At 48.2% G+C, this 23,251-nt stretch overlaps 3 protein-coding genes across 22 annotated transcripts in view; 2 read left to right on the top strand and 1 right to left on the bottom strand.

Annotated features, from left to right (window-relative positions):
* Zfp385c (zinc finger protein 385C) overlaps positions 1 to 3,965 on the top strand; it is a 66,248-nt gene extending 62,283 nt beyond the window's left edge. For 9 of the 13 annotated variants that reach the window (NM_001373888.1, NM_001373887.1, XM_030246059.1 and 6 more), the window contains 3 exons: positions 97 to 293; positions 536 to 646; positions 1,116 to 2,641. In NM_001373888.1, the coding sequence (NP_001360817.1) occupies positions 97 to 293; positions 536 to 646; positions 1,116 to 1,352 (545 nt within the window). In that variant the 3' untranslated portion in view covers positions 1,353 to 2,641. Of the gene's footprint in view, positions 1 to 96; positions 294 to 535; positions 647 to 1,115 lie in introns of all 13 variants that reach the window. The other 4 variants (NM_001373889.1, XM_030246058.1, XM_030246057.1 and 1 more) reach the window with 2 other exon arrangements.
* Nkiras2 (NFKB inhibitor interacting Ras-like protein 2) lies at positions 2,574 to 11,003 on the bottom strand. Of its 2 annotated transcripts, none has more exons than XM_030246341.1 (4): positions 9,843 to 11,003; positions 5,885 to 5,992; positions 5,000 to 5,241; positions 2,574 to 4,190 (listed from the first exon to the last, which is right to left on the bottom strand). In XM_030246341.1, the coding sequence occupies exons 2-4, from the start codon at positions 5,976 to 5,978 to the stop codon at positions 3,951 to 3,953; spliced, it is 576 nt and encodes a 191-aa protein (XP_030102201.1). In that variant the 5' UTR covers positions 5,979 to 5,992; positions 9,843 to 11,003; the 3' UTR covers positions 2,574 to 3,950. The 2 variants fall into 2 exon arrangements, with proteins under 2 accessions (XP_030102201.1, NP_082300.1); NM_028024.2 differs by lacking the exon at positions 9,843 to 11,003 and adding an exon at positions 7,176 to 7,229 and having other exon boundaries at positions 2,582 to 4,190.
* Positions 9,892 to 23,251, top strand: part of Dnajc7 (DnaJ heat shock protein family (Hsp40) member C7) — a 37,475-nt gene continuing 24,115 nt past the window's right edge. For 4 of the 7 annotated variants that reach the window (NR_166203.1, NR_166204.1, NM_019795.5 and 1 more), the window contains exon 1: positions 10,557 to 10,656. Coding sequence is in view for 4 of the 7 variants with exons in the window: in NM_019795.5 (NP_062769.2) it covers positions 10,580 to 10,656 (77 nt within the window). In the remaining 3 variants the exon portion in view is untranslated. Of the gene's footprint in view, positions 10,159 to 10,371; positions 10,657 to 16,831; positions 16,993 to 23,251 lie in introns of those variants that run through there. The other 3 variants (XR_001780034.2, XM_030246188.1, NM_001378962.1) reach the window with 2 other exon arrangements.

Here is a 23,251-nt window from a genome sequence, read left to right as displayed (position 1 = left end):
GCGGGGGCCATGTGTGTGCGGAGGGGTAGCCAAGCTAACCTAGTTTGATGCTATGGCCTCCCTTCCGTACTGAGAGACCGTTTTCTTTCCTTCCAGGAGCTAAGCACAGATGGATGGTGGAAGGTCATCAAGGGGCTCCCCGAAGGGGCCGGGGCCGTCCTGTGTCCCGAGGAGGGACTGGACACAAGACCAAGAGAGTGATAGGAAATCGTGGGGGCCGGCAGGGACCCAGCCCTCCTTTCCATTGTGCCCTCTGTCAGCTCCATGTCAATTCAGAGACCCAGCTCAAGCAGGTAGGAGAAGGGAGACCAGGATAGGATGGGTATCAGAGCAAGGGAGGAGGCATTGATGCCCACTGAGGGATGGATGTGGCTAGGCTGTCCAGGACTGTCCCACGCCTGAGAGCCCCTTGTGTGTGTGTTGAACGTACGAACTATGGATAAGAGGAAGTCTGAGATAGTCTGACAATAGAATAGTTTGGGTTCTGTGGGCTTCCTCATCTCATTCTCTGTCTGTCTGTCTGTCTGTCTGTCAGCACATGAGCAGCCGGAGGCACAAAGACCGGCTGGCTGGGAAGCCCCCCAAGTCCTCCAGCCAGCATAACAAGCTGCAGAAGCACACAGCACTGGCTGTGAGTGTTCTCAAGGTACCTGTCTCTAGGAGGACCATGGTCTATATGGGAGAGAGGAGGAGGCAGGGCCAGCTGAAAGGCTTGGGGTGTGGCAAGAGGGAGGCTGCTGGTCCTGCAGCTGCCTGAGCAGGGACAGGGTTAGGGGGTGGAGGTGGGCCATACCCAGAGGAATTTCCTGCGGGTGGGCTGGGCCTAAGGTCATAATATGAAGGGCAAAAGCCAGGGGTGGGTGTGCTTATCCTAGAGACCATCTCTTCCTACCCCTCACAGTGCGGCCCGTCCCGAGGCTGTCCATCTGCTGGGCAGGAAGACAGCTGGCACAGCAAGGCCCCCTGGCATGACTGTTTGGGGGCGGGAGGGAGGAGGTTAGACTTAGAACTCTAAAAGGCACGTCCCCGAGGCAAAAAGGCTCCTGGATGTGTCCCAGGGAGGGGGCGGGCTTCTCTGGTATCAGAGACCCTCTCCATTTCTGTTTTTATTGTAGTCTAAATTGGCCTTGCAGAAGCAACTCACCAAGACGCTGGCAGCCCGCTTCCTGCCTGGTCCGCTGCCCACCACAGCTGCTGCCATCTGTGCCCTGCCAGGGCCCCTGACCCTCCGGCCTGCTGCAACAGCAGCTGCTACCCTCTTCCCAGCTCCTGTCCTGGGCCCAGCTCTGTTTCGTTCTCCAGCAGGAGCTGTCCGCCCTGCTGCAGGACCCATCCTTTTTGCTCCCTATTAGTGGACTCAGAATGGCCACATCCTATCTCTTCCAGTCAGACACTTGTCTCCACATCCCACAGAGACTGCCTTTTGCAGTTTCCGGGTTCCCACCCAACCTGGGTAGCTGCCCTTCACTCAGACTGGGGTTCTCCAGTCCCCTGGCTCTGAGGACCACCACTACCCTCCTTTCCTGGGCCAGCCCTAGGCTGCCCTGCATCTATGATTTAACAAATCCCAAAGATCTATGCAAAAACCACAGCCCCAGTCTCATGGTGCTCTCATACCCAGACCCCAACTAGAGACGTACACAGAGCTGACAGCATTTTAGCTCCCAAGGGCCAGCCTCTCCTGCCATGTTCTAGAGCGGTCTGGACAATCACTAGAGACAGGGATCTCAAACTGAAGTGGGCTGGAACCTATCAGGCATATTTACCATGGGGTAGCCAGGTATGGTGGTGCATTCCTGCAATCCTAGGGCCTGGATTACGAGTTCAAAGTCAGTTTGAGCCATATAGCTAGACACTGTCTCAAACACCAAAACAACCACAAGTAGACTACAGGGTATGTATGGCAAAGGGCCATAGAGATAAGAGGCCCCAAAGTTCTTAAAAAATGTACTGTGAAAGTGAGGCAGAGTTGAGATGACGCGCCATCTGCTCGTGGGGGTGGGGCTTGAAGGGAAAAGTGGTGTTCAGGCTGGGCCTGACTGTGTCATCCTGGCTGGTCTGGGACTGTATGCTCAGGCTGGCAAACTCAAAAAATCTACCTGCCTCTGCCTCTTAAGTAACGGAACTAAAGGCACACACCACCCTGCCTGGTCTGGCTTTGACACAATAGCCCTGGCTGTCCTGGAACTCACTTTGTAGACCAGGCTGGCCTCGAACTCAGAAATCTGCCTGCCTCTGCCTCCCGAGTGCTGGGACTAAAGGCGTGCACCACCACACCCGGCACTACAGCTCTTCTTATCTTAGCCTTTCAGTGGTTTCTCTTGAACCCCAACTCTAAAGGGGCTCTGGGTCTCCCTCAGCCTAGGGACTCTCCATTCCACACTGGGTCTGGCCATCCCAAGTGTGGCGTTTCGGGCTGGTACATGGTCCAGTAAACCCTCAAGATCAACTTTCATGTCACCAAAGCCAGTGCCATTCCCCCATTCGACATGGGATTTCACCAGGATCCACCTATATCCCCCTTTTTTTGAAAGATATTTCCAATGGGACAAGAAAAGGGGTAGGGGACGGGAAACTTTTTGATAATAGCAGTTGTGGTTTTATTGTGTCCAACACATCAATAAATGAACTTCAAGCCTGAGCCTGTAGGTGCCCAGACTCTCCTTGCCCAGGCCTGGGCACCAGCCCCCCCTCGCCTGTTCTAGGAGGAGGAGAGGGTATTGGAGGTGGCCTGGCCATAGTGTTTAACCCGTGTGAGGTGTGCACATCAGAAGCACGGAGTGGGCACCGCAGGTTGTGGGTGATAAGCTCACTTGATAGCACAAGCCTCTGATGGAAGGCTTGTCAGCTCCTGGGAAGCTGCTACTGGGCTGCCTGGTTCTCTTCAGGCATCTGAGGTAAGAAAGAAGGGCTGGGGGCGCGGCTTATCCCACCTTCACCAGAGCAGCAGGTGCATAAATACAGAGAGAGTATAAATATAAAGTCCAGCTACTAGCCAAAACCAACCAGGAGGGATGGACACTACCCTGTTGGGCAGGTTAATAGACAGCCGCTCGCTCGCAGCACTGAGCAGAGTGCACCCCTGCCCCCTGGTGGTTAAGAGAGGCCGTCCAGCCTCCAGGGCCGGTAGGTGTAGCACCTTAAAGAGGGTGGAGCAGGGGCAGAAGACACACAGGAGGCCCAAGCCACCAGCTTTAGAAAAGTCACAGCGCTACCCGTGGCTCTAGGTGACATCCAAGCTTCTGTCAACTCACATACGAGAAGACTGACGCTCAGGGGAGAAGAGTCTTGCTAAGTCTCAGGGCATGTGACAGCCCAGTCATCACTCCACTCTACCTCAGCCAATAAGACCTCTGCTCCTGGAACAGGAAGAGGAAGTGAAACAACTGGGAGATGGGTAGAGGTCAAACAGGAAATGCCACTCCCAGGAGCCTGACTTTACCAGGCCTTGAACAGGCCAGAGGAAAGGTCAGGGTGGAGGATGAGGAACCAACCCTAAGCCAGCTCGCACAAATGTATGCTTACAGTACCTAGTCTTTTGTTTTAAGGCTGGTACTGTGTGTATGTTAGTGGCAGGAAATTCAGAGTTGGGATCCCTGATAGGAGGCAGATCCTGGACTGGGCGCGTTGGCATGACGGCCCTGCTTCCTGCACCAGGCAGATGGAAGGGACACTAACCCATAAGTGTCTAGGTGACAGTGGAGAAAATATGGTCAGCTGGGGGAGGGGTGGGAACTATTATGGAAGGTCAAGGGAGGGCCAACAATCAAGTTCACTTGCACTTCTTGGAGTTAAGAGAGGACAAAGGTGGCACTGGCCTGGGCCAGCCCAGCTTCCTGTCCTAGAGGGTCACTCCCCTACCGACTGGGAAGAACAGCTTGCTTATGCACCCTGTGCTCGCCACCCATCCCGGAATGGGCTTGGAATGGTGAAGCAAGAAGGGCAGCTATTCAGCCATCCAAGGAGCCGCTGCCCTTGTTCTTGCGGCTGAGGGGGAAGGCAGACTTGCTCTGCGGCTGGGTCATCTTGCTGGCCAGGTAGATGAAAGGCTCTAGGAGGGAGCGTCGGTCAGCCACCGACACCTCCCATAGCTTCACCTTCTCGGACTTGGCCCAGTGCTGGGCCACGTCAGGGTCTACGCGACGCTGCTCCTGCAGGTCACACTTGTTGCCAAGGACCACGATGGTGACCTGGAGAGGACAGATGAGAACAGGGACTGTCGGCATGCAGTGGCTCAGGACCAGGTGTAGCCATCAGCTGTTTCTGGCCAACAGCTGGGGAGGATGCAGTTCCCAGAGGACTTCTGGAGGACTAGCAAGAACACAGAGCCCCAGAGAAGGAAAACTAGACCGCGCTTCATGTGCTAGGAGGGAACCTAGTAAACCAAGAAGAAGACTCAGCGATTGAGCTCTCCTATCATGTGGCCCACTACCTCTTGTGTGGGTTGAAGACCCTCTCCAATGATCTTCCCGGCCTTCTAGCTCCTAAACTACCTCTTGGCAAATGCGCACAACTGGGAATCATGCCAGCACCCTGTCTCAGTCAGGGTTTCTATTCCTGCACAAAACATCATGACCAAGAAGCAAGTTGGGGAGGAAAGGGTTGATTCAGCTTGCATTTTCCACATTGCTGTTCATCATCAAAGGAAGTCAGGACTGAAACTCAAGCAGGGCAGGAAGCAGGAGCTGATGCAGAGGCCATGGAGGGATGTTCTTTACTGGCTTGCTTCTCAGCTTGCTTTCTTATAGAACCCAAGACTACTAGCCCAGGGATGGCACCACCCACAAGGGGCCCTCCACTCTTGATCACTAATTGAGAAAATGCCCCACAGCAGGATCTTATGGAGGCATTTCCTCACCTTAAGTGCCTTTCTCTGTGCTAACTCCAGCTGTGTCAAGTTGACACACAAAACCAGCCAGTATACACCCGAAAGCATACCGAGGACCCACGCTCATGCTCTCCTACCACTGGGCTCCCAGCAGAAGTCTAGGACATGTACCTCCTTCTTGTCCTTGGACTTGTCGATCTCCTTCTTGAGCAGCTCGACGCGCTGGAACGACTCTCGGCTGTCTGTGCTGTAGACCAGGACGTAGCCATCGGTGCAGGAGAAGCAGTGCTTGGGCAGCTCGGCCCCATCCCGGAGACCCCGTGTATCATAGAAACGCACCTGCTCCCGCACCCCTCGGTCTGTCTCGATGGAGCCTACATAGATGTCCTCCTGGGTCTCGATCATCTCAGAACCTGGGTTAAAATGAGTCAAGAGAGATGGGAGATGGGAGCAAGGTAGATAGCCTAACAAGCCGACCAGACACAGGGCATAAGGAATATGGGGGCTCGGGAGAGACCAGACTTGAGAGTGAGACCGAGTGTCATGTCTTTATCACACCAAGCAAAAGGGCAACACAGAACTGGGTGTGGAGACACACACCTTGAATTGAAGCTCTTGGAGGAGGGGAGGCAGGGGCAGAGACAGGTTGATCTGTGAGAGTTCCTGGCCAACCTGGGCCGTACAGTGAGGCCCTCTCAAAGACGATAACAACAAGGCGGGCAGTAATAGAAGCAGACACCCTACATCCACCTCTGGCCAAGTGCTGTGGGGTGGGAATGGGCTTCTTCCTATCTTGGCTTTGGGTTTCTTCCTTCTAGATTTGTACAATGTCATAGAACTTGGGTGGTACAATGTTTTATTTTCCCCCTCCATTGTGGGGTTCAAACCCAAGGACTAGTACATGTTAGACCAGGGCTCTGACAGTCAGCCCTGCCTCCAGCCCTAATTGGGAGGGTGTGAAAGCAGCTGGTGTCCTTTTTAGCTTTTGGATTCAGGATGTGACCAGATCCTTCACTCAAGGTCTTCTGCCAGTCTCCCGGGCCCAGCAACACTCACCCACGACATGGTTCCCGTACAGAAGCTGCTCAAGGATTGAAGTTTTGCCCACAGATGCCTGGCCGCACACGACCACCTTGCAGCTCTTCCCCATGCTTAGCTTTCAACCTAAAAGGACAGAAGCCGTGTGGTGAGGGAAGACAGAATCCAAACAGCAGGCCAGGGAGCATCAGGGAGTTAGCACCACCCTGATGTTTACCGAACTACTGAGCAGTGAGCTGTAATTAACCTCCTTATCCCATGAGTGGCCAGGATTTGGCACACAGCCAGGGTGGGGTTAATGGCACCACAAAGGGAGGGGCTTAGAGAGTGGGGTGACAAAAACAGCTGGCCGGGTTTGTTCCTGTGCACAAGATAGGGCACCAAATACTGAAGGAAGTTCCACAAATACTCCTGTTCTTTTTGTTTGATTTTGGGGGGAGGGGGTTGTTTTGAGACAGGGTCTCATGTACCCCAAGCTGGCTCCCAGCTGATGAAATAGTTGAGGCATATGCACACCAGGCTGTTTTCTCCTTTTAACCATGACTTCCGTGAAGAAAGAAGCAGGGATTTTAGATTCTTCTTGACATCTTTTCCTCAGGGAGAGTGTGCAAATATGGAGAAAAACTTTCTTTCTTTCTTTCGGGGGGGGGGGGGCGGGGTTTCTCTGTATAGCCCTGGCTGTCCTGGAACTCACTTTGTAGACCAGGCTGGCCTCGAACTCAGAAATCTGACTGTCTCTGCCTCCTAAGTACTGGGATTAAAGGCGTGCAACCACCACTGCCCGGCATAACTTGCTTTCTTGAATGACTAATTTGGATGGCAATAAATTCCATTTAACCATTCCCAGTTGAATCCACCGGTAAAATAAAGATCTGACAAGAAACAGAATAAAGAGAAAAGTGCTTCCGAAAGATGGCTTTTACATCCCTTGAACTGACAGGCACAGAGAAAGCTCAGATTTATAAACTCTCTTGAGACTGCAGAGAGAGGTCCTTCTAAAGGGAAACTTCCTGACACAGGCACCCGGGGAGCGCCAGTAATCGCCCCTTCCTCCTCCCCCCAGAAAGCAGAGATCCAGAGGTAAGCCTCAAAGGGGTCCCAAGCAGAAACCTCTCCAGGAGAGTTTCCTGTCGCTCATCTCCACCCCGTGGTGTGAGCCTTTTAGTAAGCGACACTCGAGAGGCTGCCAGAGGCCGCCGCCACAGAGTACCCCTGAAGGGCACCCCTCAGAATCTCAGAGGCAATCACAGGACAACCAAAGTGAATCCGAGACAGAGGCCGCGCTGAGCCCTGCCTCCCAGCTCCATACCTCCCGGGTCCCCGCAGCACTCCCGCTGAGGTGCCCCCCGGAGTGGGCCGGACCATGGGAGGGGCAGCTCGACCGTAAAGACGGCCCTCTTCCTCTGGGTGGAAGGACTGACCCAGAGGTCCCGCCCCGCAACGGCCAGCCTTCAAGACAACTTCCGGCGGCGTAAAGTGAGCGCGGATCGCACAGCGCCCCCAGAGGCCGGCGGGGAAATACCCACCAGAACTTGTGTCTGGTTATTAAGCCGATGTTCCAGGCTCTGACACTAAAATGTTCTCTCTCTAAAAGACAGTGACCAGTGACGTTTCGTTCTATCATCTATGCGACAAGTTTTCTTTTTCTTTTCTTGGCTATGCTATGCTATGAATGGAACCCAGGATCGTGCACATACTAGGCAAATGCTCTTTGAGCCTCAATTTTTTTCTTTTGATTTTCAAGACAGGGTTCCTCTGTGTAGCTTTGGCTGGCCTTGAAATCACTCTGTAGACCATGATGGCTTTGAACTCACAGAGATCCACCTGCCTCTGCCTCCCGAGCGCTGAGATTAAAGGCACATGCCACCACGCTCAACTAACCATGCAATTTTTTTGAACTTAGAATGGAGGCTCACATTTGAATCCCAGCACTTGGGAGGGTGAAGTAGGGAGATTTTCTGAAGACAACATAGTCTATACAGAGACCCTGTCTCAAAAACAAACAGACAAAGAAACCAAACACCCCAGCACCTACTTTGTCTTGTTTGTGCCTTAAGTAGGGCCATATACAAAGGAAAAGCTACAAGTTAGAATGATTGAACCATAAATTCATTGTCTAGAATAATTAGCCAGCCAAAGTAACAATTAAAACCAACCATGATGAATGCTGTTATTGAAGTGGGGTGCTATGGGCATGGCAGAGGGGCATTTAACTTAGAGGTGACAGGTACCAAAGAGGAGGGAGGAAAGGGGGGTGTCTGTGTTCATGTTTGAAGGGCCGAATAGCACAGAGATTTCTGAAGCAGAGGAAATACAAGAACCATGACATTTCTTGTATCAGTCTGGGTTCTCTAGAGTCACACAACTTATGGAATGTCTCTATAAATTAAGGTGATTTACTGTAATTACTTACAGTCTGTATTCTAACTAACCCAATAGTGGGCAGCTGTGAATGAGAAGTTCAAGAATCTAGTAGTTCTCTCAGTCCCACGAGGCTCGTTGTTTCAGCTGGTCTTCTGCCTAAGCTGGAATCCTGAAGTAGTAGGTTCCAACAGATGTGCTGGCAAGTAAGTGCAAGCAAGCAAAGAAGAGTGAATCGCTCTTCTTCCAACGTCCTTATGAAGGCCTCTAGCAGAAGGTGTGTCCCAGATTAAAGGTGTGTGCCACCAGGTCTGGATCTGGAACTTGCTTTGTTGCAGGCTGACCTTACACTGAGATCTGCTTGCCTCCATCTCCTGGGATTAAATGCATGTAACTACCTTACCTGGGTTTAAGCTTTTCCTGGTCACTATTCCTCAAGATCTCCATGTCAAGATCCAGGTTAGAAACCTGTGTTCCAACCTCAAGATCTGGATCACAGGTGTGCCCTGCATTTCTGGATTGTAGTTCATTCCAGATTCGGTCAGGTTGACAAGCAGGGCTAGCTATTACACAGAGGAAATACAACAAGGTTCATGACAGTTTTGGAGCCAGGAATCCCTAGGGGCTCAGTATTGATTGCAGAGACTAGCCAAATAATGAAGATGTGTGGGAGGCCAGGGACCAAACACCACAATAGCACGCCATTGGTAAGTTTATTACAGGGAAATGACACACTCCATCCACTTTTGCAAGAAAGGTCATTCTCTCGGAAGAGCCAAGGCTTGGCAAAGATGAAACTGAGGATCAGTTAGGAGACTATTTGCAGTCTCTAAGTTTATTGTTTAAGAGTTTGGGATGAAAAGACTTGGGGGATGTGTGGTGTGGGGACAAAAAGCATTGATGACAAGGTTTCAAGCTAAGGGCAGTGGGTCTGTGTGATTTACCCCAGGTTTCATGTTGAACAGATGAACAGAAGAAATCTAACATAAGAAATTCAGGAAGGAAGAAAAAAATTGTTTCCCCCCCCCCCGTTGTTGAAAAATGGGTGAAAAATTAAATTCGTTAATTAAGGCAGTGGTTCTCAACCTGTGTGGGTCATGACTTTTTTTGGCAAACCTCTATCTCCAAAAATATTTACATTACAATTCATAAGAGTAGAAAATTTATAGCTACAAAGTAGCAACAAAAAATAATTTTACGGCTGGGGATCACCATGACAGGAGGAACCATATTAAAGGGTCACAGCATTTCAATTCACTGAGGTCCAGCTATCATTCTCTATCCAGTGGCCCAGGTAGTTTCCACTCCGTCAGTAATGATAAGGACCTACAAATAAGGTTAGGGACTTTGACACACACTTTCCTTAAGGGAAATTTAAATTCCATTGTCTTATTTTCGTTCCTTTTGGCTTTAAATTACAATTTCAAGGTCGTCTCCTCCCCACATTTAACCTCAGAGGGCCTCAATTTAATCCAACACTGTTGTGTGTGGTAGTGGTACTACAAAGATAATTATGCTGTCTTCCCAATCCAGACAACATCTGGCCAGACAAGCGTGCTGGGTAGAGTTTATGAGAAGTAGGAGTACAGGGGACACTGAGGAAAAGGGACCTCACCCCATGAGCTGCCTTATAAACTCCGGGGCAGGGGCTGGCGCGCCATGTCATCCTTTCTAGGCTTAACGCTGAGATGGCACTCCCAAGCGGCTGACATGAAAGCAGCCTCATAAAAGGGTCCGCGTCATTGGGGTGATGAACCAGTTGGTGCTTAGAGATCCGTGGAGGATGAAAGGAGCAGGGTGAAGACGCCCTGCGTTCCCCTCGCTTGGTTGGGCAGGGCTTCCAGGAACTGATGAAGCTGGGGATTGGGCTCAAAGTAGCTCTTCATGCCTTTCCAGGGAGGAAGCTGTGGACACACTGCAAAGTCAGGAAGGTAGTCTTGGGGGGGGCTTTTCTTCCTCAAGTGTCTTGGGGACCCCGTCTCCACCCACCAGGGACTCCCAAGCGTTACCGGAGGCTCTCTAGGATTGCTAGTTGTTATGGCAACCGGGCTGTAGGGATACTGAGGCAAGCTTAGGCCCAGAGAGGCAACCTCCTTCTGTACCCTCCTCCTATTCACGGGTAAAGTGGCGCCCCCTACGCACAGGAACCGTCCCTGGGCCCCCGCCCCAGCGCGGAGACCACCGTGGACCTCCAGGGATGGAAGGCCGCTCTGGCCCCAAGCGGAGCCTCTCGTTGGTAGACGGGCTCGAGGGAGTCCCTCTGGGCGCGGCGCCGCCGAGCGGCTCGATGCTCCGACCGGAAGTGCTCTACACCGTCTGCCTCCCACCCGGCTCTCTGGTCCCGGCGGTAAGATGGCGGCTACCGCGGAGTGCGATGTGGTAATGGCGGCGACCGAGCCTGAACTGCTGGAGGACGAAGACGCCAAGAGGTAACCAACCGGGTGGTAGAGTCATGGAGGAGACGAGCTTGCAGCTCGTGGCTTGGGGCAGGTGGACCCGCCAGCGAGGCAGCCCCCAGATGCAGAGACGATGGCTCTCCTGCAGACACCCCCCGCCCCCATCTGAGCTGGAGTCGACCGAGATCCCTCTGAAGGGGTACACTTAGGGGGTCTGCTGTCCCCTTCTGCTTCCGCCTAGCAGGGAGCTTGAGGCATGGTCTTGTTCTGCCGCGGGGAGGAAGGTGGACTTCATCGTGGAGGCCGGGTTCCCGGGCGGGGGCGGGGGGAAGGGTAGGAACCCCAGAGGTCGGCTGCAGAGTGGGGGAGGCGTCGCGGCGACAATGACGACTTCCTTAACAGAGCCCCGACCTCCGCCCGCTCTGGTTAACTTGTGTGCATTGTTGCCCGTCCTGACTGGTCGTCTCCGAAGCCCGCATTCTCCTCCTCACTTCCCTTTCCTCACTAATGACCCTTAGTGGTCTCTAGTGTGAGGCTGAGAGAATTGGATGCTCACTGTATGGACCTGGTCGCCCCCCACTCCCCGATAGCCGTAGAAGTTAAGAATGGATAGACAGAAGGGCGAATGAGGAGCTTGTCTCTTGCAGTACGGGGGCAGACGCTTCTTCGCCATTCCTCCCAAGAGCATTCTTAAGCTCAAGGAGAACAGCTGTTTAAATGCAGTTGGCACTGCTGGGCAGCTGCAGTGGCTCGGGATTGCTAGTCTGGCCTAGCCTAGGGAGGTGCTGAGTGAGTGGTTTTTCTCGAACACTTGGTGAATTCCGACACCAGCTTAAGAACGGGTTTTCAAAGCGGGGTGGGGTGGGGTGGGGTGGGGGGGTTAGAGTACGCTTGGGAGCGGGCGGGACTTGTTCTGATACCAAAGGTGAACTGATTCTTTTATCAGTAGCATGATTAATTTGATCCTTTTCTTAGGATGGACTACAGTCCCCTTACTCTCCTTCCCTTGTGGTTCATGTTCATACCAAGCCTGTAGGGAATGTCTTCAGGCTGAATAATTTGAACAGAGTCAGTTCAGGAGGTCTAGAAATCAGGATTCTGAGGGGTTTACTGTCCAAGTTAGACTTATAAGCGGTACTCGGAGAGATACGGGGAATATTGTAGTCATCAGGTGTATGGTAGTACCTGACTTGAAAGCTGAGATGCTAGACAAAGTGTAGTTGATCAAGAGCTATCAAGTTTAGCCTTGCCTCCTCCTCCTCCTGTTTGAGTTTCCATGTCATTACAGTGTCTGGAGTTAAGCATCATCCGCTCCTATATAACTTAAGGTATTGCCAAATGAGAACGGAAGCCCCTCGCTAACACAAACAGAGCTTACATTTTATTTTACTTATATTTGGAAAGAATTTAGTGCTTCTTACTGCTATAAATAGGGACTTTGGCTATATGTCATTTGAGGAATCTATCCTACTCAAGTGTAAATCTCCTGTAGAGAGTGTCACTGATTCGGACTTGAAACAGGTCTCTATGTAGACCAGCCAGTCTTGAACTCATAGAGAACCGTTCATCTGCCTCTGCCTCCCAAGTGCTGGACTAAAGGTGTGCACCGGTTACACTAGGCTAACTTCTGTGTCCCCTCTCTAAAGCAACTCCTCCTTAAAAGACCAGATTAGCTTTAGAGGGTATTTTGTCATAAATGGTCATAAATGTTTATGGACAGATATATTAAACAAAGGCTGAGTATGGTAGCACACATCTGTAATCCTTGCACTTGGGAGTCAAAGGCAGAAAGAGCTGGAATTCATCAGTCTGGGTTTTATAAAAAGAAGCTAGACGTGGTGCTCACCATAATCCAGCACTTGGAGGCAGCGGCAATCGGACAAGGTCAAGGGCAGCCAGATATCCACAGTTTTAGGCTAGGCAGGGGTGTGTGTGTATGTGTGTGTGTGTGTGTGTGTGTGTGTGTGTGTGTGTGTGTGAGAGAGAGAGCGAGAACATAAAACAGGAAAACAAATAGTGTTACAATGCAGCCACATCATGTAAAGCATGGTATTTGGTTAACTGATTTTTTTTTTTTTTTGTGGAATTTAATGTTATTGATTATAAAATAGTTATTGGGACTGGAGAGGTGGCTCAGTGGTTAAGAGCATTGACAACTTTTCCAGAGGACCTGGGTTCAATTTCCAGCACCCACATGGCAGCTCACAACTGTTTGTAACTCTAGTTCCAGAGGGTCTGGCTCTCATAGACATACATGCAAGCAAAACATCAAGGCACAAACAAACAAACAAACAAACAAGCAGTTATCTACTACCAAGTCAGTATAACTGTAAATAAAAGTGAAAATTGCATTCTTTTTTTTTGGGGGGGGGGGGTTCGAGACAGGGTTTCTCTGTGTAGCCCTGGCTGTCCTGGCACTCACTTTGTAGACCAGGCTGGCCTTGAATTTAGAAATCTGCCTGCCTCTGCCTCCGCTACCACGCCCGGCTGAAAAATGCATTCTTGCTGGGCGGTGGTGGCACACGCCTTTAATCCCATTTAGCACTTAGGAGGCAGAGGTCAGCAGATTTCTGAGTTCAAGGCCAGCCTGGTCTACAAAGTGAGTGCCAGGACAGCCAGGGCTACACAGAGAAATCCTGTCTCGGGACAAAAAAAAAAAAGAAAGAAAGAAAGAAAGAAAGAAAGAAAGAAAGAAAGAAAGAAAGAAAGAAAGAAAGAAAGAAAGAAAGAAAGAAAAATGCATTCTTAACAGACGTGTAATATATATTATGGAGTTTATATTTTAGACGTACTAAAGCTAATTATTTAGTTTTATATGTTCATTATAGACCAGTTCTGTATATAATATAGGAAGAAAATAACTTAAATCACTTAGACCTCTACTGTGTCAGACCTCCTTAGGAGAGTGAGCATTAAGATCTATTGGTATGGAAAACGTGTCATTTTCCATTGTTGAAGACAGAGTAGGGAAGCTGTAGCAGGTGATGGGGAAGGACGTAGCAGGTGATGGGGAAGGACGTCCCCCGAAGCGCCCCTTTGTTGTCTGGCATTGTTAGAACCCTTTGGCTAAGTCTCTGGTTATATCCTTCTACTGCCAGTTCACTGAGGAACACATCAGCCTGTGAGGCCCTTGGATGGTTTTTTGAGGCCCAACAGAGATCCTTCCTTCCTGATATCTTGGGATCTAAATGGATCTTACTGCTGCTGAATTGTCACAGTCCCACAGAGGGGTCAGATGAGAGGAACCTCGAGACACAAGACCTCACGACTGCAGCCTTTTCTGAGGCTGCATCTTATTTCTTTAGTTTTAATGTGTCCAGAGAGAAAGAGACCTTAGGTGTTTGCATGTGTTAGTTTGTCACAAGTCCCACAGCAGCCACAAAAGCAGAGTAAAAGACGCATTGAAAAAGTGTAGAGCAGTCCAGAAAAAAAAGCCTCCACTCACTCGTGCGTGCACGCGTGAGCACACCACGCACACACGCACGCACGCACGCACGCACGCACACTCGCACACTCTCAGGTCCCACTGAGACTCCATTTGTTTCTTATTTCACTCTGCCCCTTGTTAGTGTTGAGTATGGAAGTCACGTCTGGTTCATTCCAGGTAGTCTAAGCACACTCCAAAATGGAAGTGTGTGTGTATCTGTGTGTTGGACAACTTTGGAGGCTAAAGAACAACGTTTGAGAATTTCAACATTGACCTAACTTGATGCCTTTGATGTTCCTGGGAAGCTGCTGGACACTTTTTCTAATATACAAAACCTGTCTTGAGTTAAAGGTCTCTGGTTTTTGGTCTCTGTAGATAAAGCTTTTATCATGACATATTGATTGCAAGCAGGTCACTAAAGAGGAAGCGTGTCTGTTATTCTGAGTCTGGTGTGACTGGACATAGAAATCCAAAAGAGGGCTGGAGAGATGGCTCAGCGGTTAAGAGCACTGACTGCTCTTCCAGAGGTCCTGAGTTCAATTCCCAGCAACCACACGGTGGCTCACAACCATCTGTAATGGGGATCCGATGCCCTCTTCTGGTGTGTCTGAAGACAGCGACAGTGTACTCAAATACATGAAATAAATAAATCTTAAAAAAAAAAGAAAAAAGAAAAAGAAATCCAAGAGAACCAGGGAGCCACAGATGGGAAAATAAATAGGACATCCTTAATGACTTCTCTGAGCTGATTTCTTTTCTTTAAATTATTTTATATGTATGCGGTTTTGTCTGCACATACATGTGTCCATGGGGGCCAGATGAGGGCATTGGATTCCTTGAAACTATAGCTACAAATGGTTGTGATCCACCAGGTAGTCAATAGGAAGTGAACTCAGGTCCTCTGTAAGACCAGCAAGTGCTTTGAATCACTGAGCCATCTCTCCAGCCCAACAATCTGTTCTCTATACATATTTTTATTTTCACTAATGTGTGTGTTTTGCCTGCACGTATGTATGTGTACCAGATGTGTATAATAATGCCTGCAGAGGTTGGAGAGGGCCTTGAATGAATGCCCTGGAACTATAGATGGTTGTGAGCCACTGTTTGGGTGTTAGGAATTGAACCTGGGGGGGGGGGGGGGCTGGAGAGATGGCTCAGAGCACTGACTGCTCTTCCGAAGGGCCTGAATTCAAATCCCAGCAACCACATGGTGCCTCACAACCATCTGTAATGAGATCTGACTCTCTCTTCTGGAGTGTCTGAAGACAGCTACAGTGTACTTACCTACAGACAATAAATCAATAAATCTTTGGGGGGGGGGCGCGGGATTGAACCTGGGTCCTTCTTTGTAGGAGCCAGTGGGCTCTTAACTGAACCATCTCTCCAGCCCCTGAACTAACATTTCTATATCTGTTTTAATACACGTAAGCACCATTTTTTATTTTACACTGTGTGTGTGTGTTTGTGTGTGTGTTTTCAGTTTTCTCCTTCCACTGTAGGGGTTCCAGGTATCAAAGTCAGATTGTCAGACTTGGGGGCAAGCTGCTTTATCCACTCTCCTCTCCTCTCCTCTCCTCTCCTCTCCTCTCCTCTCCTCTCCTCTCCTCTCCTCTCCTCTCCTCTCCTCTCCTCTCCTCTCCTCTTTTCTTTTTTCTCTTCTTTTGTTTGCTCTTCTCTTCTCTTCTCTTCTCTTCTCTTCTCTTCTCTTCTCTTCTCATCAAGGCCTTGTTAGATAGTCCTGGCTTGCTTAAAACTTGCAGTATAGACCAGGCTGGCTTCCAACTCACAAGAGATCTGCTTGCCTCTGCCTCCAGAATGCTGGCATTGGAAGAGACATTCCTGCTAGGCTCTTGTTATTTAGCTCTCCTGATTCCTTTGTGGATTAGGACTCTGTCTTTTATTTCTCTGTCTACAGTGCTGAGTCCACGTCCCAGCTTTTGCAGTAGTTATTATTGGTTTGCTATTGCTTTTTAAGCCTTTTTGAACTTCATAACCTTACTTAATCAAAGAGTTGATAGGAATGCTCCACCCCTTTCAACCTGATTAACATTAGGGATTTGTTCACCTTCTCATTGAGTTCTCGGGCAAACAGCTAGGCATTTCATTAAATCTGAAAGCTGAATGGGAATTTATCTTTGACTTTGAAGTCAAATTAATGAGAAAAACAACTCATAGGCATGCTTTAAGGGTGACTCAGAAGAAAGATGGAAGAAATGAATTATGTCTAAGGAAGGGGATAAATTTAGGAATACAGAATCCTGAATATAGTAAGTTATTATATTTTTAAAGATTTATTTATTTCATATATGTGGTTATACTGTTGCTGTCTTCAGACACAGCAGAAGACAGCATTGGATGATCGATAGAGATGGTTGTGAGCCACCATGTGCTTGCTGGGAATTGAACTCAGGACCTTTGAAAGAGCAGTCAGTGCTCTTAACAGCTGAGACATCTCTCCAGCCCAATCAGGATTATTTTAATCCTGATATTAACATGTAGAAGATTGTTAAATAGTCATTAGTAGAACAAAGGTAGAATATAGGAGGTTTCTTTCCCTGAATTTAATTTAGATTTATTTATTGGCCAGCATTGAGTAAAATGAGCAATTTTAGGAAAATACTGGGCCTGGTGAGTGGCAGTTGCTCTAGTGCTTAGTAACTTGGCAACAACAGGAATTCTGATTGGCTTGAAGCCTAGCCTTATTGTACATTCCAGCCAATCAGGGCTTGTCTTAGTCGTTGAAGCTAGTTTTTAAAAACTTGAGTACTGGACTCTTGTGTTGCTCTAGGACTTTAGAAGCCTGGAGAACAGTGGTGGGCTGCTGTGTGGGCACCGTCGCCTGTCACAGTGCTGCTGAGGACTCATTGTTTCTTCTTACACCAATGCTTCCTCCTCATTCTCCAGTGTTGAGTGATGTGGAAGTTATGTAGACGGCGGTCCAGGTATTCTTCAGAGCCGAGTCTCATCAGTAGGAACAGGGTTCAGAGTGGTTTTTCCCGGGGGCCATTGTTTGTACTGGCGTGGCAGTTGCTTTTTCCCCAGTAGACAAAAGCTGTAGTTCTGGTTTCACACCATGACGGGCAGAAGTGTGTGTGGATGAGTTGAGAGTATTGGTGTGTAGCAGATACGACTTACGACTTTTCCAGTTTTAAGACCTTTTCTGTTGGTGTTTGACGGTGGGGAAGCTAGGTGGTCAGATAAGCAGTGTTGACCATCTCTGTGAATCTATTACCTTTTGACAATAGTGGGAGCAGGAGTCCGCTGTTTCCTGCTTGGGCAGCTTACTCTGAGAAAGTTAGCACCTGTTGAAATGAGGACCCAAGAGAACTTTGTAAAAGTGCCACTGCAGAGTCCATACTGCCCTCTGTTTCCATATGTATATTCTGTATCCTCCCAAACATCAGTGCTTGAATGTGTGTGAGCATGTGTGTGAGCGTGTGTGTGTGTGTGTCAGTCAGTTTTCTCCTTTCACCTGTGAGTGAGGTGATGAAACTCACTCAGGTCCTCAGGCTCAGCTGCAAGTCTTTACCCACGGAACCATCTTGCCTGCCCTGGAAGCAGCCGTTTCTTAATTGTAGATTGTTGAGAGACACCACTGTCTCCATCAAGATGAGAGATGTTACCAGCGCTGTTAAGGTCAAGCCTGGGCCTGGCAGTGCTAACAGCTGAGCTCAGCCACCATCCTCTGTAGCCAGTTAAAGAGCCAGGTCTGTGAGAACAGAGAGAGGAGGTTTATTCATTGGAACCATCTTGGGAAGAGGAGCAGATGAAGAAGTTCAGTAAGAGCATGCATTACTAAGCAGTCTTGGTGAAAGTGTGGTCCCTTCCAAAGCTGACCCATCATTCTCTCTGCAAAGTAGTCTGATCTCTGAGAGACAAGTTCCTCTTCTGGCTGGCACTAGGCCTTAGCATTCCTTCCCATGGCTTACAGTTCCTGGGGGGTTCTAATCCATGAGACTATGTTTCAGCAAATTGATAGCTGCAGAGTGGGGAGCAATATCTCTTTAGAAAATACTCATTCACTAGAGGATATCTGTGTTGTCATAGAAGAGCCACAAGATGGAAGGTAGTGGGTTCAGGGATCTATGAACAGCAGCCTCAGGCTGACTGACAAGTGGATGGCTGTGCTCAGAATGGCTTCAGAGAGGCCCACTACTCTGGAGCTCTCCTTCCCAAGCGTGAAGAAAGGAGAAGGAAATGCCAGAGCCCTGCGGTGCCTGTCCTTATGCCTTCACTGATGGGAGTTCTGTCAAGATGCGGATTGGAGGGGTTGGTTCATCACAGCCCTGCTTCCCCTAAGACGTAGCCAGCTCCAGCCAGTGCCTGGTGCCTTTCTCTCCTCCAGCAGTAGAGAGTGCTGCTGCCTTGTGAAGACTTTGCCACAGCTCCCCGTGATGTATTTGGCCTTCTGGTTCTGTCTCTGTTGAGGTTTCTCCTTGAATGTTCAGAGTACGTTTTGACTCATCTGTTCAGGAGTTTACATTTTTGTCTTCCACCTTTCCTCTTTGGGAATAAGAGGGTTTTTTTTTTTTTTTTTTTAATAATTTATTTTTGCCTCCATGTGTCTGTGTAAGGATGTCAGGTTCCCTGGAACTGAAGTTACAGTTGTGAGCTGCCATGTGGGTGCTGGGACTTGAACCTGGGTTCTCTGCAAGAACATCTAGTGCTCTTAACTGCTGAGCTATCTCTCCAACCCCGAATTTTTATTTTTTATTTTTTTTGATTTTTCGAGACAGGGTTTCTCTGTGCAGCTCTGGCTGTCCTGGAACTCACTTTGTAGACCAGGCTGGCCTCAGACTCAGAAATCCGCCTGCCTCTGCCTCCCAAGTGCTGGGATTAAAGGCGCGTGCCACCATGCCCGGTGAATTTTTAATTTTTGAGACAGGGCTGCACAGCATAGCGTAGTCTAGCCTAGAACTCACTGTATAGTCCAGGCTGGCCTTGAATTTTGTAGCAGACTATCTGCTTCAGTATCCTAAATAAGCCACTTTATCTTACCTGAGCAGTTTTAGTTATTCTTGAAAGTAAAAATGGAGTTGCTGTTGGATCTATGCCAGCTTCCCACACCGCCGATTGCCTGACACTCAAAATCCATCTCAGTGCATCTCTACTGAACCTGAAAAGAAAAAGGTTGACCCTGGAATATAAAGAACCTTGGGATTTAAAAAGAAGAGGAAGAGGAGGAGGAGAAGGAAGAGGAAAAGGAAGATAGACAGCTACTGGGTAAAGGTGGCTTTCCAGTGGCTAGTGCTCTCCCTGTCTCTAGCTGGTTGGAAAGCATCCAGCACACAGTACCTCGCAGGCACCCCAGTATTTATAAATGTTTTTCACAAGTCATATGACTTTCACTTACATATATGAGTGTTAAATTGAAATTTTATTTGTAGGTTAGAATTGATTTAATTTTTAAATATTTGTTAGAAAAATAAAGTGACCTTGTTGGTGGCGTGGAGTAAACATGCAGCTATTGGGCTCTTTTACTTTATTTTCATGAAGGTCAGAGAGAGTACAACATGAACTAGGCCTTGTGACATGCCATTGGGGACAAGAGGTCCGCGGAAGGGGGAGGAGGAAAGAATTTCTACTCTAAGACTGGCCAAGATCCTGCAAATTCTGTAGGGTGGAGGATGTGTCCAGATCAACAAGCAGCTCGTAAGTTTGATTGACTAAAAGAAAGGAGGTGTCGCAGTCTAGAGCAAGGTAACATTGTAGAGGACAGTGAGCATGAGAGCAATGTGTGTGTGTGTGTGTGTGTGTGTGTGTCCCGACTTCCTGGCATGCGGCACACACTGCAGTCCTAGCAACCCCGAGGAGAAGGGAAGTATTCCTCACCCACTAGGTTTTTCTCTCAAATCAAAGTCTTCTGAACATTTCTTTACTCTCAGGAAATTCGAGCATTTTGTCCTTAGCTGTAATTTTAGCAAAACTGGATGTTTTGCTACAGATATTACCTGAGAATTGGGGCTCCTTTGTGTTGGTTTTATGGCTTCATAGATGAAAGATTTAGAAACAGGGTGGAGTCAGAAGAAGCTTTAAATTTGAGAGAGAAATCACAGGTTAGGCAGAAAACACAGAGTAGGCAAGAGAAGCAATAGAGATCTCTGAAGCAGTCGGGGTGGGGTGCTGCACACTATTAGTCCTAGCTCTCAGGAGGCAGAGGCAGACCTGTTCTACGTTGTTCAAATATGGCCAGGGCTGTGTTAGAGAAACCCCGTCTCAAAAAGTCCAAAGCAAAAACAACAAACCTCTGAAGCTGCCAGAGGAGGAGGGTGTGGAAGAGCAAGAGAGAGAAAGCCATGCCTTTTGAGCTAGGGCCCAAAAACAGCCAGCAAGTTTGTGGGTGGCTGGTGGCAAGCAGCCACATGGCATTGCAGGAGGGTCTTTGTAAAAGAATGACAGTGTCCAGAGTGACATGGTGAGCATACTTGAACAGTATCCAAATAAGAGATTTAAAATAAGAAGAAAAGGAAAAGTACACTTTTGAAGTTAGAACTCAGAACAACATAGAGGCTTAGCAGTAAAGACCCACAAGTGCGCTGGACAAGGGGCCTCTGTGGTGTAAATTCTATTTTAAGGGTAGTTATTCTCCCCTTTTAGCATGGCCAGTGAGTCAGCTTGCTTGAGGTGTGTTCTCTGGGCAGTCCCTCTTGGATTAACTCCTAAGAGAAGGTACAGCAGTGTCAGCGGGCACCCTATAATGGCAAATGTCCTGAGATACAACTCAAATTCTGTTTTGACTTGCGAGAAGTAGTTTTCCCATAATGGGTTTCATTTAAGCCCTGTTACCTTCACCTTTTTGTATGGTATTTTAAATTAAGGAGAGGCAAAGCTGATCATGAGGGAGAAGGCCCATCTTCAATGACTTCTAACTTGCTAATATGTCTGTCTAGCTACTTAACCAGAATAAAAAATATACCAAGGAGTGCAAAAACCCAGCAGGTCAGAAAACTCTGGAGTGTGTGTGCCTCATTTAAACCACCATATCTCTCTTGATCTGAGTCATTATTAATATAATTGGAGAAGTTCAACTTGATTAAAAAATGTTTGCCCCAGTTTATTTCCTGTTGATGTCATAAGTGCCTGACTGAAAGCAACTCGGAAGGAAGGAGGTCATTTCACTCAGCGTCTCCCAGGCTACACTCTGTTGCTGAGGGAGGTGGAGGCAGAAGTTTGGGCAGAGCCGTGCACTGAGTGCTGCTTACTGGCTTGCTCAGCCTTTTTAATACAACCCAAGAGCACCAGCAGTGGCGCCACTCACAACCTTGCCTACAGGAAAGTCTTAGGAAGGCATTTTCTCAGTTCAGGTTCCCTCCTCCTAGATGACTTTAGCTTGTATCTAGTTGACAAAAACAAAAAAAGCCTAACCCATACAGTATTCTAGCCAAACACTTGAAGTAAAAGTCAAGTTGCAGTGTTTCCTGGGTTACAAACGATCACAGTAGTTTCCATGCAGTGCCTGAAGTAATTTTTCCCTTCCTCCCTCCCTTTAGGGAAAAAAAAATCTTAAAATGATACAGCTGATGAAGAGTCTTATCCCATAGACATGGTTCAGTGGTTAAAAACCTCGGCTGCTTTTCCAGAGGACACAGGTTCTGATCCCAGCACTCAGATGACAGCCTGCAACTGCCCATAACTCCAGCTACAAGGGATCAGAACTCTCCTGGCCTCTGAGAGCACCAGGCATACAAGTGACGCACAAGTACACATGCAGATGAAAAACCACCTTTACACATTAGAAAATTAAAGAGATCTTACCTGTGGGGTAGCTGTGGCTGTGTGTAAACACATTTGTATATGTATAGTCTGTGGCTCACAGGTGGAAGTCAGAGGACAACTTTGGGGAGTCAGTTGTTTCTCTCCACAATGTGGGTCCCAGGGATCAAAATCAGACTTGGTGGCAAGTTTTTACCCCCTGAGCCTTCCTGATAGCCTAAGGAGGTTTTTAAAAACTGCTGCTCAATCAATCTAGTATCTGAGGCTGGCTGAAGTTTTTGAATGTTTTTGTAATTGCTAAAAAGTTAAGTTGATCTAAGGCAGAATTGCTTAAGCATTTATCTTGGAGGTATTTAGAGAGAAAATAGGCATTTGTATAGGGCATCTGTGTTAGGATATGTTACAGTGTCAGCCATGTATTTTTAATTAATGTATTTCTAATTTGTCAAGCTGTAAATGTGCAAAGTTGGGTGGGGATCATAAGCTTAAGTTGTCTGATTCAATCACATGCTCCTGCTAGGAGCTTTGTAATGATTCTTTGGCAGTCCTTGTGGGAGTAATTAGTAGCAGCAATGAATGAACAGCAGATTCAGAGAGTATACCTACAAACTCCGGCATACAAATTTTAACAGATGTAGCGTGGATGCAGTGACTGGTAGAAAAAGAAAAAACAAATACATATTAAAACAGGAATGTATACAAAGAGAAGACTATTCAGTTTGCCCACCTTTGTAAAGAAGGGTACTGATCTGGGGTGACGATATGAATGCATGCAAAGAGAATCTGTTTGCAGCCGGGCATGGTGGCACACACTGGGGAAGCAGAGTCAAATGAATATCTCTGATTAAAGGGTAAGCCCAGTGTACATATTGAGTTCCAGGCCAGCCAAGGCTACATAATGAGGCCTTATTCCCCACCCACCCCCCAAAAAAAAGAAGGGGGGGGGAGAAAATTGTGTGTGTGTGTGTGTGTGTGTGTGTGTGAGAGAGAGAGAGAGAGAGAGAGAGAGAGAGAGAGAGAGAGAGAAACACGCCATACATCGGTATAAGTGTCACAGGAAATGCTTCTCTCCTTCCGCGTATTCAGCTTGGTGGTAAGCACCCTTACTGGATGAGCCATCTCACTGGCCCCGTGTTTTGATTCTGTAGCCATTTTCAACAGAATTGGTCCTTAGTGATTCACATCAGAATCATTTCCAGCATCCTTGAATCAGAGCTGTTGTGCTTATAATGTTTGTCGTTGACCCAAGGGTTGGATGGGAAATTGGATAAGCTAATTTTATGTAGCCAGGTCTGGTGTTGAAGGCCTATAACCTGAGTTGGAGTTGAAGGCCAACTTGAGCAATTAGTGAAATCCTGACTCTTAACAAGTATAAGGAAAAGTGTGATATAGCTCAGTGGTGCAATATTTTAGTTCCCAGTTTAAAAAAAAAGTTGTATGGTCATTGCAGTGGTATATACAGGTATTGAAATATTATGTTTTACCTCA

This window comes from Mus musculus, chromosome 11 (genome assembly GCF_000001635.26).
Source record: "Mus musculus strain C57BL/6J chromosome 11, GRCm38.p6 C57BL/6J".
In the NCBI taxonomy this organism is placed as follows: domain Eukaryota; kingdom Metazoa; phylum Chordata; class Mammalia; order Rodentia; family Muridae; genus Mus; species Mus musculus.
This window is presented reverse-complemented; position numbering and strand designations above follow the sequence as displayed.